The 16,654-nt window shown below is 33.8% G+C and overlaps 1 protein-coding gene and 1 long non-coding RNA gene across 2 annotated transcripts; both read right to left on the bottom strand.

Moving 5' to 3' along the window:
- Window positions 1-10,778: 10,778 nt before the first annotated feature.
- LOC108358828 (uncharacterized) lies at window positions 10,779-15,276 on the bottom strand. The gene is made up of 2 exons (XM_017610319.1): window positions 15,127-15,276; window positions 10,779-11,284 (listed from the first exon to the last, which is right to left on the bottom strand). The coding sequence occupies exons 1-2, from the start codon at window positions 15,274-15,276 to the stop codon at window positions 10,793-10,795; spliced, it is 642 nt and encodes a 213-aa protein (XP_017465808.1). The 3' UTR covers window positions 10,779-10,792.
- Window positions 12,038-12,912, bottom strand: LOC108358832 (uncharacterized). The gene is made up of 2 exons (XR_001846837.1): window positions 12,717-12,912; window positions 12,038-12,624 (listed from the first exon to the last, which is right to left on the bottom strand). It is a non-coding gene; the product is annotated as an uncharacterized LOC108358832 (long non-coding RNA).
- Window positions 15,277-16,654: the final 1,378 nt, after the last annotated feature.

The raw sequence follows: 16,654 nt of genomic DNA, 5'->3' as shown, positions 1-16,654 counted from the left end.
AGCAAACGTAGTGCATAGGGCGGCATCTAGATGTCATCTACCTCGCCCTATTCACTACAGCTATCGCCCTATGCACTACTTCACTACAGATGTCGCCCTATTCACTATGCTTTTTTATAGGAGCTTTTCAAAGCTTTGCTTTGGTGTCGGACACACAACATCGAAAGCTTCTGGATCCACAACATTGCAAGTTGATAAAAGCGTTGTAATAAAAATAATGGAGGAAAAGAAGAAGTGAAAAAGTAAAATGCAAATTTTGGAAAGAGTATTAGCGAGTTAATGATTTTTCGGACGCAATGTCCAATGAATTGTGTGTAACTTGACGCATAAGCATAGTTGACGGTGATGGTGACGGCGGCGGTGGCGGTGGCGGTGGCGGTGACGCTGTCGCAATGGATGGTATGTACTTTCACTTTTACCTTCACGCTCTGCCTCACCTAAGAGTCTCGTATTTTAAACGGAAGTTTGTATTTTTGCTTTCCTGTCCGTTGAATGTATCGAGAATATATTCGTTTTATAATTTTTCTCCAACTTTTCTCGGACAAAATATTCGAAAAAGTATATAGAAGGAGGCATTGCTTTAGTAAACATTTTGTAAGAAATTTTCTATCATTAAAAAGTAATGGTGATTTCGTTTCTACGAAAAAATTTCGCATTTTGATTGCCCCTTTTTATTTTCGTGTTCGATTCTGAAATAAAGGCAGACGGTGAGAAAACTTTGTGTTCGTTTCTTAAAATGCCACACTCTTGTAAGGCAAAAAAGGCATATTTTCTGCACTCTAAAGCTTTCTGAGCTGTTTGCCCTGAAAATCAGATGGTTGCTTAAAACGACAATATTATGAAATGCGTGAGCAGGACAAGGGCAAGAAGGCAAAACATGCCCTTTTGAAGTGTTGAGTGTAACATCAAACACATTTTGAACCGTGCAAGGGCACAATTTTTTGGTAGAAACGAAATCACCTTAAAACGTTTTGTTTCACGTACGTGTTAATACAATAATTGAAAATTTTAAGGAATCACATAATAAATCAGAGTAAGTATTGGAACTCCTTTGCATGATAAATAATTTAAACTAATAAACTGGCTATTCTTATCACGCAAATAGCACAACTCACACAGTTGAATCAAACTTTTTAATGAACCATATAAAACATCATTGTAAGTATAATTAAATTAATATATTTAACTAAATAACTGATAATGCCTTGGTCACTCATGCGAGTGATTTCGGGTCGTTAATTGTTACCCGCATACCATGTCGTATGAGTGAAAAAGGGTGGTATTATCACTTGCGAAGCGTAATATCATTAAGAGTACCCGATGTAAAGAACTTATTATTTATCGCCTCCATGTAGTTATAAAGTACCTATGTATTTATTAAAGCTACTCAAGATTTATTTTCCTAGAAAATGCCGCCTAAAAGAAAACGACGCCAAAACATTGCCGAATTTCGACACTTTAAAAGAGCTTCTGTTGAACATATTAATGGGACTGCAACAAGCTCGACTCCTAAAGCAGCAGAAATTAATTGAAATAGTGCTTGTAATCAAGCAGATCATACAAGAATCATAAGTTTTAATTATACGTTCATTTTATAATTTTTAAGTAATGAATATCTATTATTTTAATTTTTAAATTGTTTTAAAACTTGATAAAACTGAACATTCTGTTAAATATAAAACTTTAAAAATTTTAAAAGCACTTTTCTTATATGGGAATCAACTGGAATGGAACAGCTCTAATTAACGGTTTCGTTAATTTCTCGACAGAGAAACGGATCGAAATATCTTTCGTTTTCGCTACTTTCACGATAATAGAGCAGATCGAAAACATTGTGGCTTTCATTAATTTCTCGATAGCAAAACCGATCGCAATAACTTCCGCCTGAGATGCGTTTCCACTATCGAAAACACTTTAAAAAGCCATTTGAAAATGCATGTCGAGAACGAGAGCTCTGCTGCCACAAACTGAGCGACAGGTAATACTTTTATGATACTTTTTCGGAACCCGTTCTCAATAGTTTTGTAAGTGAAAGTGTTGCAAAAATATATAAAACGGATGCATTCGCGTGTACGTTGGTCGGGTGGCTACTTTTCTTCAACCAAGTAAACAAGCAAACATATTAAAATTGCTGTATTGCCCGAATAGAAGGGTGCTACCAGATGTTCGAAAATTAAGCGGCAGCACCAACTTCGGTGTTCAGTTGCAATCCTCGCATGTTTACTACTTCACTGCTTGTATAAATGTTTTATCGTGGTTAAATTAACAAAAATAGCATATTAGTTATAAGAAAATAGGCATGTGCATTAAAAGTGTTTACAATTAAGTTACATTTATCTATTTCGTGCACTTCATCATCATCATATTTGGTGAATTTCGCAACTTTAACAACAAATTACCTAGAAACTATAACAGTGCGCGGGGTGGGTTCTTCACTTTTAGAAACAAAATTTCCCCCCTCCCCACTTCTTTTTTATGTTTTTTTTTCGTGTCGATTTTCACTACAATTTTCCCCAGTTTTACCTAAAATTTTCAAACTACACTGCAGTTTAAAATTAATAATAAAGGTAATTTTACCTTTAAGAAAACTTAAGTATGTATTTTATTTATATGCATACGAATTGGTTCTATACTACATATTTGTTAGTTGCTTAGCCTTCATTCAATAAAGTATATTGATGCAAAGTGTTAAATTATGAAACTCAACAAAACTCTTATGAAATATAATAAGATGAAAAATACTGGTTTTGCTTTCTCAAACACTAAATATTTTTATGTGGAGGTATTTGGGAGATGCGCAGCTTCTTTGATGGTTATTTCCATCACGACTACAAATTAAAGGAAAATTATAAGGCGTCTAAAAGGCAAGTTTTAGTGAAAAAAGTAAGTGCGCCTGGACCACATTGAAGAAGTGATACTTTCGTTACGTATCTCTTTTTTTTCATAACCAATATACATAAATATGTACATACATACAGACATACATTCATCTGCTTTTGCTTAAGGTTATATTTTTGTATCTTTTCTTTTTAAGGTTATATATTTGTTTCTTTTCTCTATCTACCTCTAATCCTGTTCATTCTAATTACATACATTTATTTTATTGTTTTCCTTTATCTTCATTTTTATCTTTACACTCTATCGATAAAAAAATCGATAGTAGCATCCAACAAAATATCGATAACAAAACCGACAAAAATGTCGATAACAAAATCGATGACAAATTCGATAAAAATTTCGATAGCAAAATCGATTGGAAAATCGATAAAAATAGCAATACCAAAACCAATATTAAAATCAATAAAAAATCGATAACAAAAATCGGTTTGAAAATCGTTAAAAATATCGATAACAAAATCTAAAAAAATATCGATAACAAAATCGATAAAAAAATATCGCTAACAAAATAGTTAAGGATATCGATTACAAAATCGATATCCTCATCCTCATCTTTGTTTTTACTTGTATATTTATCATTTTCTTCAACTACATATTCCCCTTCACCTTTGCCTTTATATATATAAGTAAAGTGTTTAAATTTATTTTGGTCTTAATTTTTGCCTTTATCTTTACGCACCTTTTTTATGTTTATACCCTTGCCTTTATCCTTTTCTTTATCTATGTACGTACTCACCTTTACTTTCATTCTTGTATTGGTATTTTTCTTATTATTATTGTAATTTCTATGTTTATTTATTTATGTAATTCTTTACCCTTTTATTATCAAATTTTTGTTAAATTAATGCCATATGCATACACACAAGAAGCACTTGTTTCAGCCCCAACCATTTCCGTTGCACCATTTCCGTGTGCATTTTCCGTTAAATTTGGCAATTTACTCCCAACCAACCAACCGCCGCTAAAGAAGTTTCACTTCAATAATACATGTGTTTACTTTGAATTTCATTAAGTAGTGGGTTACTTGGGCTTGCCGTTAATAGATAACTGATTAAATTGCCTATTTATGAAGTCCCTCATTGCATCGCTCAGCGTAGGCGATATTAAAAACATTGTCTGCTTAAAAGCATACATCCACAGCTGTAATATTTAATTTTTTATAGTATTTTTATCCAGCAAATTCCTAATTTCGCAATGACACGCAGTACATAAAAATATGATCAAATATTAAATTGCCGGTAATTCAGTATATTGTACATATGTATATGTGGTTGGGCCCGACATANTATATATAAGTAAAGTGTTTAAATTTATTTTGGTCTTAATTTTTGCCTTTATCTTTACGCACCTTTTTTATGTTTATACCCTTGCCTTTATCCTTTTCTTTATCTATGTACGTACTCACCTTTACTTTCATTCTTGTATTGGTATTTTTCTTATTATTATTGTAATTTCTATGTTTATTTATTTATGTAATTCTTTACCCTTTTATTATCAAATTTTTGTTAAATTAATGCCATATGCATACACACAAGAAGCACTTGTTTCAGCCCCAACCATTTCCGTTGCACCATTTCCGTGTGCATTTTCCGTTAAATTTGGCAATTTACTCCCAACCAACCAACCGCCGCTAAAGAAGTTTCACTTCAATAATACATGTGTTTACTTTGAATTTCATTAAGTAGTGGGTTACTTGGGCTTGCCGTTAATAGATAACTGATTAAATTGCCTATTTATGAAGTCCCTCATTGCATCGCTCAGCGTAGGCGATATTAAAAACATTGTCTGCTTAAAAGCATACATCCACAGCTGTAATATTTAATTTTTTATAGTATTTTTATCCAGCAAATTCCTAATTTCGCAATGACACGCAGTACATAAAAATATGATCAAATATTAAATTGCCGGTAATTCAGTATATTGTACATATGTATATGTGGTTGGGCCCGACATATAAAAAAAATTCCAAAATTTTCATCTTTACACATTCATGTTTCTGGCATGCGGGGGACGATATGTACTTGCCGATTTGTTTTACAAAATTATTTAAAAAGCAGGCGTCTCGTTTGCTCAGCAAACCGGTTAATCGTTTCTGCAATTATTTCACATTGATTCTATAAAACAAATTTTCGATGTATTCTTAAAATGCATAAACCTAAAGCTAAATTTTATAGGAATATAAACTAACAATTTATTAAAACTAGTAGTAACCCCCGAAATACGGGGGAGTACTTAGCTCAAAATTTATTTAAAGAACTTCGTGAAAGACAACAATTAATCTTGTATTGTTAGACACCTGATAACCCAGGATAATTTTTAAGTTCTTAAAAGAATTACTCTACTCTAAGCTTCGTGCCATGAGAAAACCGTCATCTTTAAGGTATAGTCCAACCTTTCACAATATCATGTATTAGTCTTAATCTGAAACGCAATAATCATTGAAAATTGGCGGCGTTTATGGTGAAAAGCATTTAATATCACGATTTTAAACTAGAGCTTTCTCNTTTTATAGGAATATAAACTAACAATTTATTAAAACTAGTAGTAACCCCCGAAATACGGGGGAGTACTTAGCTCAAAATTTATTTAAAGAACTTCGTGAAAGACAACAATTAATCTTGTATTGTTAGACACCTGATAACCCAGGATAATTTTTAAGTTCTTAAAAGAATTACTCTACTCTAAGCTTCGTGCCATGAGAAAACCGTCATCTTTAAGGTATAGTCCAACCTTTCACAATATCATGTATTAGTCTTAATCTGAAACGCAATAATCATTGAAAATTGGCGGCGTTTATGGTGAAAAGCATTTAATATCACGATTTTAAACTAGAGCTTTCTCAACCCTAGAAGCCTAATCTATTTGGGAGTAACGTAAAGCCTTAACATACGCCGTCGAGGCTTATGTACTTAAAAGATAACCTGTGAGCTAAAATATACTTAGTCCTCTCTTATTTTTTTAAAGAATATTGAAGTTGTGAGTTTGAATAATAGTAAAACATAGTTTTATTAATCAAAACTATAACCACATTTATTTAAAAACTACAAAATAAAATGTAAATTTTGTGTTAAAATTAAAAAAAATACCCATTCCGTATACGCCTCGCAGACGTAGATTATACTTTTAGGGTTAACCCTTTCAGTACAAAAATTTTAAATATGTATACCGGCTAATTTTGGACCGTTCATTTTAAAAATCACATACAAAAATGTGTAAAGCTTTGAGGTTTGCGGTCATTCAGGGTCCTTTTTAATGGTCAGTGATATCCTAGGTGTTTAAAAAAGAAAGGGATCTCAGCTATTTGTATTTTTTGCTTTCGTGAAATATATTTTAAAACTATGAATAATGAGGCAAATTCTGGATTTCGTACGAATCGAAAATTTGAAATTTTTTATAGAAAATGATAAGAAAATTTCATGATTTTCGATTCGTACGAAAACAAGAATACGCACCAATACCTAATAACTTTTCCGAATCTCAATTCCACGGAAATATGGTTAATATTTTTCAGTAGATTATATTACTCACCATCGACCTTTCTGCCGCTTTTTACTTTTTTGACGAACACTACTAACTAAACTTGTCAGAAATAAGTAATTATTCGTTTAGTCAGTGAACTGTGTCAGGATAAGAATTCAGGATTTGTTTTCTTACGTTTTCAATTTTATACTTTTTACAGGTCTATTCTGCGCTGGTAACATAAATTTTATAACCGGTAATTAAAGTGTCTGTCAATTTTTAAACCTTTTTCGCATTCTGTGCTCTCTTGTCACCGGTAAATTTGGTTACCATCTCATAAGCTGGTAACAAAATATTGCCCCGTGAAATATGCAATACAGGAATTTCCACAAATCTTCATAGCTGAGTTGCTGAATATTTTCACTGCATTACCAACGTACTTAGAATCGCAGTGACAAGAAGTGGTAACATTTTTTGGTAATAAACTTTTCCGGTCACAAAATCTTCGGTAACGTGCAGAATAGACCTGTTATGTAAACAAAATTTCTATCAGCTGTTCGTCTAACTTGCAAGTTTCTGCAAATTTAGAACATTTCGCCGGAATTTCGCTGTTGGACATTTATTACTGGAGGTTTTAAACGAACGTACCTATTGACTATCCAACATTTGACAGAATTGTTACGAACGGCTTTGACCTAACCTAACCTAAAACCAGATTTTGAAAATCTCGCCAAAGGCATCTTTTGAATTTTCTTTTATATTTATCTTACGTACAATAGAATAATAATAAAATTAATGTTTTTCATTTCTAATAATTTTATTTAAAAATAAAATTTTTGTTTTTCTTGTTCTTTTTTTGTGGCTCTTTGTAGCATTTAGAACTTAGATGTGGCTCTTTTCGGCCTCGGCCTTGCCCACCCCTGCTATATACATTTTCATACAAGGCAGGATTAAACAGTATTAAAAATATGCTGCAGAAACACAACAGCAAACAACAGCTGAGCTAAGAAGCAATGGCATGCTATAACAATATGTTTGAGATAGAATGGCATGGCACAGCAATGCATGAAATTTTTGAAAATTACATTTTAATAGATACGCTGGGAAGAAGTTAGGAAAATGTTTAAATTTATATTTTGTTGTTACCTACTTCACCGATTTGAAATCTGAAAACTATACCTTTCATGAGCATGAAATGGTATTATAACTTTGGTCCGATATTTGTAAGTACCAGAATAGATAGAAGAAGAGATAGACTCATGAAAATGTGTACTTACATATGTATGTGACCAGAACATCGAGCTGAGCCGACTTATATGGCATATGGCAACCGAGTTGGGTGGCCACTGGCTGAAATGGTTTTACAGATGGCAACTGCAAGCTGGCAACTGAGTTGCTATATTGGCAACTGCATTTTTGTGGTCGCTGCGGTAATAATCGAAAATTGTATACCTAAATATAAGGTAAACTTCAAAGCGACGCCCATGGAAACTACTACGAAAGATTTTCGCCGCCCTTTTTCGAAATTTTATTTTCAGTGAAAGAAATACTTATAAGGATTAACCATTATACAATCATTTTTAAAAGCAAGTTTCAGTTCTTCTTATCCGCCATGTTAGCTATCTGACAGAAAACGTGTTTCGTATTTTTTGCTGTACCAACTTTTCAAAAAAAAAAATCCAACTTTTGACGTTGGAAAAATAAAACAAAGGAAAGCCAAGCAAATAATTAGAGAAAATTTCTAATTATATTCAACAATTTTATTGAGCTCTAGGCCGTTTTTTAATTAAAAACTATCGTTGACAAGCAACAATAATTTTTATTTGTTTGAAAAAATGGTAGAAGTGATAGCTGTTTCCGAAATCACCACATTTCGCCACCAGACTTCTTTCAGAAAGATTTGAACCGACGATCTTACTGACTCAGCCAGTTGCCTACGCACTGTGCAAAGTTTGCCTAGTAAATTATGATTGCTCGTTTTCCACTTTTTCATTTTGTTAATAGGGCTTCCACGCACGAGGCGATTTTTCAGGCAACAAAAGTTGAATGAGAAGTTGAAAGTGAAAAAGTTGCCATCCCTATTCAGACGAGGCGATTTTCGATTCAACACGAATTGTTGTTTACATTATTTAAAATGAGTTTAAATCGCAAAATTTTATCAATTGGCGTAAATTTGGTAAGCCAAGCGTTGGTAAAAGTGCTTATAGCGAAGCTGAAAGATAAACTAAAAGTAAAAAAGCGAATTGGGGGCATCTGATAACTTATACCGGGAGTTGGCAATTGAAGATGTTAATTATTTTAAGGAATGCTTGGGGATGAACCCTGCACAATTCGAATATTTGCTTGCAAAAGTGGCGCCGCTTATTCAAAAGCAGGACACAATAATGCGTGAGGCACTTACGCCTCGAATAAAGCTACAAATAGCATTGAAGTTTTTGGCCACAGGCGACAACTATTTAAGCCTGTCAGAGAGCTTTCGAGTTCCAAAGTCAACTATCTCTGAGCTCCTAAAAGAAGTACTTGATAGCATTTATGCTATTCTGCAAGAATATATTCAGGTAAATATAAGCAGGTTTAGTTTTACGGTAATCGGTGGAAGTGAAGCAGTGCGACTAGGGCCGGCAGTAGAAAATCTGGGGTGGGTAGTAAATATGTCCTTGGTATGATGGACTATTGAAACTTTTTGCATAAACATTTAGACATGGTTGGTTGGTGGTTCATTGAAGTGGCGAATTTAACAACTACCCTAATTTAAAGTGATAAAAAGTCGAAAACTGGGTTAGTGTCACTTATGTCTGTTACATACATCGCAGTAGCAGGGTTTTCCTAAAAGCCTCGCAGTTTTAGTCCTACATAGTGTTGGAAAATCACAGAGCAGATGCTCCACCATTTATTCTGCATCTGGTGGATTACAGCTACGACAAGAAGTGTTGTGTTGCAGTGCTAGTCTTGCAGCATGGATTCTCACGGCCCAGTGCCATGTGTAAACATCGACTCCATGCATATAACACGGTGTCGGTAACGTCGATAATGATTTTAATCGGAGATTAGAGTCAACCAGGCTTTGAGCAAATGTCCCTTAGGCCCGTTTTCACCATCTCTGGTCCACCCTAATCTCAAGTTAAACATCGCTATCTACGTTACCTACTCCATTCAAATAACTTTGAGTCGCTAATATCGATAACAATGTTTAACTGGGGATTAGTGTTAACCAGGCTGAATATTTTGGTTTCCGTTTCACTGAATTCTCATCATCTTCCAAATAAAAGAATTACACCCTTTATTTCATCTTTTATACTAAAAAAATTTTTATTAATTAATTAATTTATAAAAGAAATACATATTTTTATTAAATATTTACAGTCAGTGTGAAAAATATAAATACCCTGCCGTTTTGACGATTTTCTTTATATATATGTTCCATACCAGTTTTGGTTAGTTTTTTTTATGAAAATATAGTTCAGTCAACAACAAAAACCATTAGGATCAATTTTTAAACTTCATATAGAACTCGGGGAAAATTAAAGAAATAAAAAAATTTCCCCGAGTTCTATATGAAATTTAAAAATTGATCCTAATGGTTTTTGCTGTTGACTGAACTATATTTTCATAAAAAAAAACTAACCAAAACTGGTATGGAACATATACAGATGCGTTCAACTAATTAACAGCGAAATTCAAAACGATATTGCTTGGAAATTATGTTTATTTATTTATTTTTAATAATTTTCATTTAAAACATAATTCAATCTATATCAGAAACCACAATAAAAAAAGTTGCAAAGTTTGCACAAATTGCAAAAAAATGAATCAAACTTAAAAAACTTTTCATCAAAATTTAAACATTTTTAATTAAATTACTAAATTTTGGAGTATGCAGTTTTGTAGCCCATTCAATTCTAGTATAATAAAGAGCAAGTTTCAAGTCGCTAAAAATTACCGTTGATTTTTTAGAATTTTTTTTGGGGAGGGTGTTGCGCATTTTCTTCCATATAACACATTATCAAAATTTTTTTTTATATGGAAAAAATCCGCAACACCCTCGACAAAAAAAATTCTAAAAAATCAACTGCAAGTCCTAGGTACTTCAAACTAAAATTTAATGGGCTACAAAACTGCATACCCAAAATTTAGTAATTACTTTAATTAAAAATTTTTAAATTTTGATGCAAATTTTTTGAAGTTTGATTCATTTTTTTGCAATTTGTGCAAGCTTTGAAACTTTTGTTATTGTGGTTTCTGTTATAGATTGAATTATATTTTAAATGAAAATTATTAAAAATAAATAAATAAACATAATTTCCAAGCAATATCGTTTTGAATTTCGTTGTTAATTAGTTGAACGCATCTGTATATAAAGAAAATCGTCAAAACGTCAGGGTATTAATATTTTTCACGCTGACTGTATATATTAATATTAAAAAAAAAAACACTTTCAGAAGTATTCGTCTTCTTGTTGCTCAAGCGTTTCTACTTCTATTGTATCTTGTATGAAGAAACTGTCGTCAATAAACGAATCGTCTTCATAGACATCCTGTGTTACGCCAGAGCTTTGTGCCGAATATGTTGAATATTTTCCCGATTCCGAGCTCTCTGGTCGGAAATTACCCACTGCTGCAGCTCTCAATATTTTCAGGCGACGTTGGGACAAATAATTATTTACAAAAGCCTGCGAAGAAATCGCTTCTTCCAGAGGCATACTTCGCAGCTGGTTTGCCACGTGACTCCCGAATACCTCAAACTCGTCCGGTTCTTTCGTATGCGATATGTTTTCCAATTTTGTCACCGCCTCCAAAATTGGTTCAACATCCTGCGGCCGGTGTTTTGCCTGTGTGGTCCTTTTCGCTCTTTTAGCCTGGGAGGAGGAAGTCTGTGAACCCGATGGTTCATCATCGAAAAATGACGCATCACTTTCCCTGGCGTCCATCTGCAATAAAAAAGAAAAATTGAAAGATACTTATATATACTTATATTTTTTTTTTTTTATTTCAGGTTCCTAATACAACAGAGGAATAGTTAGAGGTGCAAAGGGATTTCAACGATAAGTGGCAGTTCCCTTTCTATTGTGGCGCTATTGACGGGAACCACGTTGTAATAGATAACCCACCGCATGGAGCATCGGATTACTATAACTACAAGGGTACTTACAGCGTAAGTGCTATTATATTACATTTACATTGGACCAAAATGCGTGATTTGAAATCAGTCATTTGAAGGTGTTTACACTGCTTGACCCGCATTTGCTTTGACTTCTCATCAAATGAAAAGGGAAGACAAAAACAAAATGTATGTAAACAAACACTACATTTATTATATTGTTAACGCTTTTTGGACACAAAAAGGCAATTATTCTTTGATTAAACTAAAAATGTGTAAAGCTCTTGTATAAATTAACAATTTTTACACACAAATTTCAAAGATTTATTTATTTCGTTGTGTTTGTTTTGTGTTTGAAAAATTCCAAATGTCAAAGACAAACCAAAGCTTTTGTGGAACTTTTGTTTCTGAGTGCGTTCAATAAAATAGTACGGCAATTGGAACGCATTTGTTTCGTGATTTTGTGTAAATGCGTCGAAATGCGTCATTCTGGAAATGTGAATTTGTATGGAGAAATGCGTGATTTGGCCTCGCATTTGAGGTTTCTCGCCCAAATGACGCATTTGGGCTCAATGTAAATGTAATATTATTGTCGGTACGAATGGGCGCATGAATGACGCAAGCATTTTAAAAAAGTCCCGATTTTATAAAGAACTGCAGGAGGATGAGTTGGGATTACCAACTAAGGGTGTCTTCGTTGGCGATGACGCGTTCCCCTTAACAACGAGGATCATGAAGCCGTATTCCAGGCATGATGCATTGCCTCACAAAGAAAAAATTTTCAATTACCGGCTGTCGAGAGCTAGACGAATTATTGAAAATGCCTTTGGGATAATGGCTTCTAGAAATAGAATTTTTCGAAAGCCTATATCTGTGTCCCTAGACAAAACCGACAGCATAATTAAAACGGCATGCGCTCTCCATAATTGGCTCCGAACAACCAATTTAAATGAAACTGGCTTAGTCGATCAGGAAGACATAAACACAGGAGCAGTTCACCAAGGAATTTGGAGAAGCATTCCTTCAGGGGGCTTAGCAGAGCTAACCACGCAATTGTCTTCAAACAACTACTCGAGAAGTGCAAAGGAACTTCGCGATAAATTCGCAAACTATTTTGTAGGCTCAGGAGCTGTTCCTTGGCAAGACAAAATGGTTTCTTAAGCCATTAAGCTTTCAATTTAAGCTACAATTTCAATTTAAGCTACAATTTAATGGGCTATAAATCTGCATATCAACAATTTTTCTACCAATTCTTAATAAACTGTTCTTTTGTTTGTTAGTTTTCTACAAAATTGTAAATTTAAACTAATATGGTTTTTGATAGTAAATGAGCCGTATTAAAAAAAATATCAACATTAAAGAAACAAAAGAAAAGTGGTCACAATGTCGTGTCCCTATTATTTTTCACATGACTAAATCTAAATTTACTCACTGTACATACTTGCATTAAAAATTGAAACTGGAAAACTAAATATTTAGTTTAATTTTCATAAGTTGATAAAATTCACGAAGAGTATCATTACTTTCTAACCAAGCTTCGAATATTTATGCTTAAGCGCATGAATCAAAATATAAATCAATGCTTAGTTGAAACTCGGCACAATTTTTCTTTAAAAGCTCCACATGTAAATGTGTTGTAATCTTTGGCGACGGTGCAGGGTTCTCATGTCAAATGTCAAAGCGAAGTTACTATATGTAAAACCATGATGCAATAATGAAAGTTGTTATACGTTGGTTTTGCATTTATTAGATCGTTTCGTTAGTGTTTTCCTGGGCGACCTGTGCTGGTATTGTGATTAAGAGCTAATACACGTAAGTTACAACATATTATTTTGACTTTATTGATGAACCATTCCATTTGCAGCATCCTCTGGTGAACTGCAGCTGCGGTCGAATTTGATTGTGTGCATCATCCTGCAGAGACTACTATGGCGACTCCAATCGGGACCAAAATTTATATGTGATATATTCACCTACGGTAGTATCGATTTTGGGTATGAGTCTCTATATAGGTATCTGAACTTTGGCCCCTCTGCGACACGTCTTAACCGTCTCCAATCGGGACCAAAATTTGTATGTGATATCTGTGACCGTGGTGTTACCGATTGAAGGGGTGAACTGAAAAAAATCACTCATTTGATTTTAAGGACCAGCCTAATGTACATACATATCACATATATTAACATAGATATGTATACAAAATTAATGATGTGTTCATAAATTTACCATTAATATAATATACATTGATATATAATATAATCTGAATATAATATATATCTCAATATAATCTGAATATAGCGGTCAAATCTTTTTTCTCCAAATTTTTAAACTGTATCGCTCTTTGGCCTAGATTTTATTGAAAATAGCATATAAAGAAAATATGTATAGGCAAAAAAACCATGAATTTTTAAAATTTTTAGAAAAGAATTTGGCCTCTATACTCCTATCATATTTTCTTGTACTTCCAAAATACAATATTGAGCTAAGGTAGTTCGAATTTTAGCTGTCACAACATAAAACACCTTTCATTATTGCATCATGATATAAAACAACAAAATAAGTATAAATAAGCTTCAACTGCATATACAGTGTAATAATAAAACTAGCAACTAGGCTGCACATTTGTTGTGAAAACCGGGGGCGTTACGAACTGGCGTACCGTACTGATAAGTTGGAACAGGCGCAACAGGAAGTGGAAGAGGTTTGCAAGAAAACCTTTAGTATAACTTAATTCTAGTGTGTATTTTCTAATTTGCAGTGCCAAATGAAACTTCAGCGATGCCAACAGCAGTTCCTGCTTTTTGTTTTGGTGAAATTACGTTATTTAATGAAAACCTAATAATTAAAGCAAAATCAATGCCTGTCTTCAGATACATATTTGGATCTTGTGCATACGCTCTTGCATTTGCATATTCTTTGCATTTTTAAAATCACAACAATAAAATGCACACGGTTTGCATGGCAGTAAGCATTAAATTTGCAAATGCAATTCCACCTGCAAATCGAAGTCCATTTCCACAACATCCTGGACAGCCCTACTATGTTTATTAATCCCACTGGGCGATACTAGTTTTAATAAAAAATCTAAGCAGGGTGTTGAATTATTTAAGTAAAGTTGTCTTTTAACCGCTGACCTCTTCCATTCTCAAAGGTATTCCACATTTCTTGCGCATATAACTCCGGCTATGCCGATCACAGTGTATTTGCGTAGAACTCGTTGAATTTATTAATTAATTACTGACTGAAAGTTATAAAGTTAAGTTTTAAAATAAAGTTTGGACCCTTGACTACAAGTGCGTGTATATTTTTTTTGGATCGGATCAGCCATTCGGAAACAATAGCCCGAAATCATTGGGCAAATAGCTAAGCAGTACCCGTCAACCAGCCACATTGTATTTGCGTAGAACTCGTTGAATTTATTAATTAATTACTGACTGAAAATGAATGGCTATTTATGACATGCAACGCCCGTACCGCAGGAAATGCCCATATATTGAAATATATTTAAAAATACTTCATGGGCGTAGCCAGGTAGGGGCAGGGGGGCGCTCGAGCCGCCCCCCCTAACTTTCAAATTTTCCTTATATATATATATAATAGTACCTNAATGCCAGCTTAATAGGGTCGAGCCCCCCCTAAATTTCATTCTGGCTACGCCGATGAAATACTTACCATATTAGTTTTTGAGGGCCTTCCTTCGGCAACTGGCTTCAAAAATCGGTCCGCCACCTCGAACCATGACAGCCTTGGGACATATATGTCGTCCGTACCAGCCCCACTCTTTTTGGATGATGCCACTTTAGCTGCTTCCCTGGTGAACATCGTACGCAAACTTTTAATTTTGCCCTTTAGCTCCTCCGTAGACAGGGTGAGCGACAACTCCTGCTTTATGGCATTCAAAGCTGATGTCCGAAATGAATTGTTTTTGTACAATTTATTTTGCGGACCCCACAAACATGGGTGCTTTTCCTACACCTCCAAAAACGAAATTACATTAATTTTATTCATTTTAAATTATAGTATTTTTCCCAAGTTTAATAAAACTACTTTTACCAAGCCACGCCAGAATACAATTTCAAAATGGTGATATGTATAAATAATGTAAACAAACACAGGGTTGCAAGGAAAATAAGTTGAACGAGCTCAAAGTTGGCTGGCGACCAACTTTGTTGAAAGCGTTTAGTTGAAAGGCCGTTCGGACGAGGCGATTTTTGCTTTCACCTAAAAGTTGCCTGAAAAATCGCCTCGTGCGAATGCCCTATAAGCCAACACAATCAAGCGCAGCTATTCCGCTGCAATACACTTGATNACAATCAAGCGCAGCTATTCCGCTGCAATTCACTTGATCATGTGGTTGTTGGTTTTGTTGGTTTTTGTTAATAATTATATTTTTGAAAGTTTAACTTTTAGGTGTGCTCGTCCTTAAGTTATTTGTATTTTTGTTATTTTATAGCCTTATAACAATTATATTCAACAATTTTATTGAGCTCCAGGCCGTTTTTGAATGAAAAACTATCGTGGACAAGCAAATATAATTTTTATTTTTTTGAAAAAATGGTAGAAGTGATAGATATTTCGGAAATCACCAATTTCCTCATCAGATTTCTTTCAGTAGGATTCGAACCGACGATCCCACTGAGTCAGCCAGTTGCCTACGCACTGTGCTAAGTTCGCCTTGTAAATTATTGTTGCTCTTTTTTCACTTTTTCCAATTTGTTAAGCCAACACAATCAAGCGCAACTATTCCGCTGTAATTCACACTTGATCATGTCGTTGTTGGTTTTGTTGGTTTTTGTTAATAGTTATATTTTTAGAATGTTTAACTTTTAGGTGTGCTCGTCCTTAAGTTATTTGTTTTTTTGTTATTTCATGGCCTTATAACAATTATATTCAACAATTTTATTGAAGCCTAGGCTAAAAACAACAACAAAAAAACAAAGAAATTTTCTAATATCTTTTTTTAATAATTTTCTTCACAAAAAATTATGAAAAAATTAACTGCTGCTTCCGTGGATATTGCAACACACAGGATACACGTTAAGGATACAGCTATAAGAGCCACCGCACACCAAAGACTTTATCGGCCGCCTATTTAAATAGTCCAGTGAAACCCGCACAAGTACCCCCCTTGTGAAAATTACATAATATTGCATTATCTGTTTTTTTAATAAAGTTTTCCTTTATGTGTTTACGTGTTTAA

The sequence above is a fragment of the Rhagoletis zephyria genome, unplaced genomic scaffold, assembly GCF_001687245.7.
Source record: "Rhagoletis zephyria isolate East Lansing unplaced genomic scaffold, Rhagoletis_zephyria_1.1 Rzeph_scaffold_00301, whole genome shotgun sequence".
Lineage (NCBI taxonomy): Eukaryota > Metazoa > Arthropoda > Insecta > Diptera > Tephritidae > Rhagoletis > Rhagoletis zephyria.
The sequence above is the reverse complement of the archived record's forward strand: the minus strand, read 5'-3'. Positions and strand labels throughout refer to the sequence as shown.

Coding starts and splice junctions, on each gene's coding strand:
- LOC108358828 (XM_017610319.1), bottom strand. CDS start 15,276: ATGTTCACCAGGGAAGCAGCTAAAGTGGCATCATCCAAAAAGAGTGGG. Junction 11,285..15,126: donor GGCCCTCAAAAACTAATATG/GTAAGTATTTCA, acceptor TTTTTATTGCAG/ATGGACGCCAGGGAAAGTGA.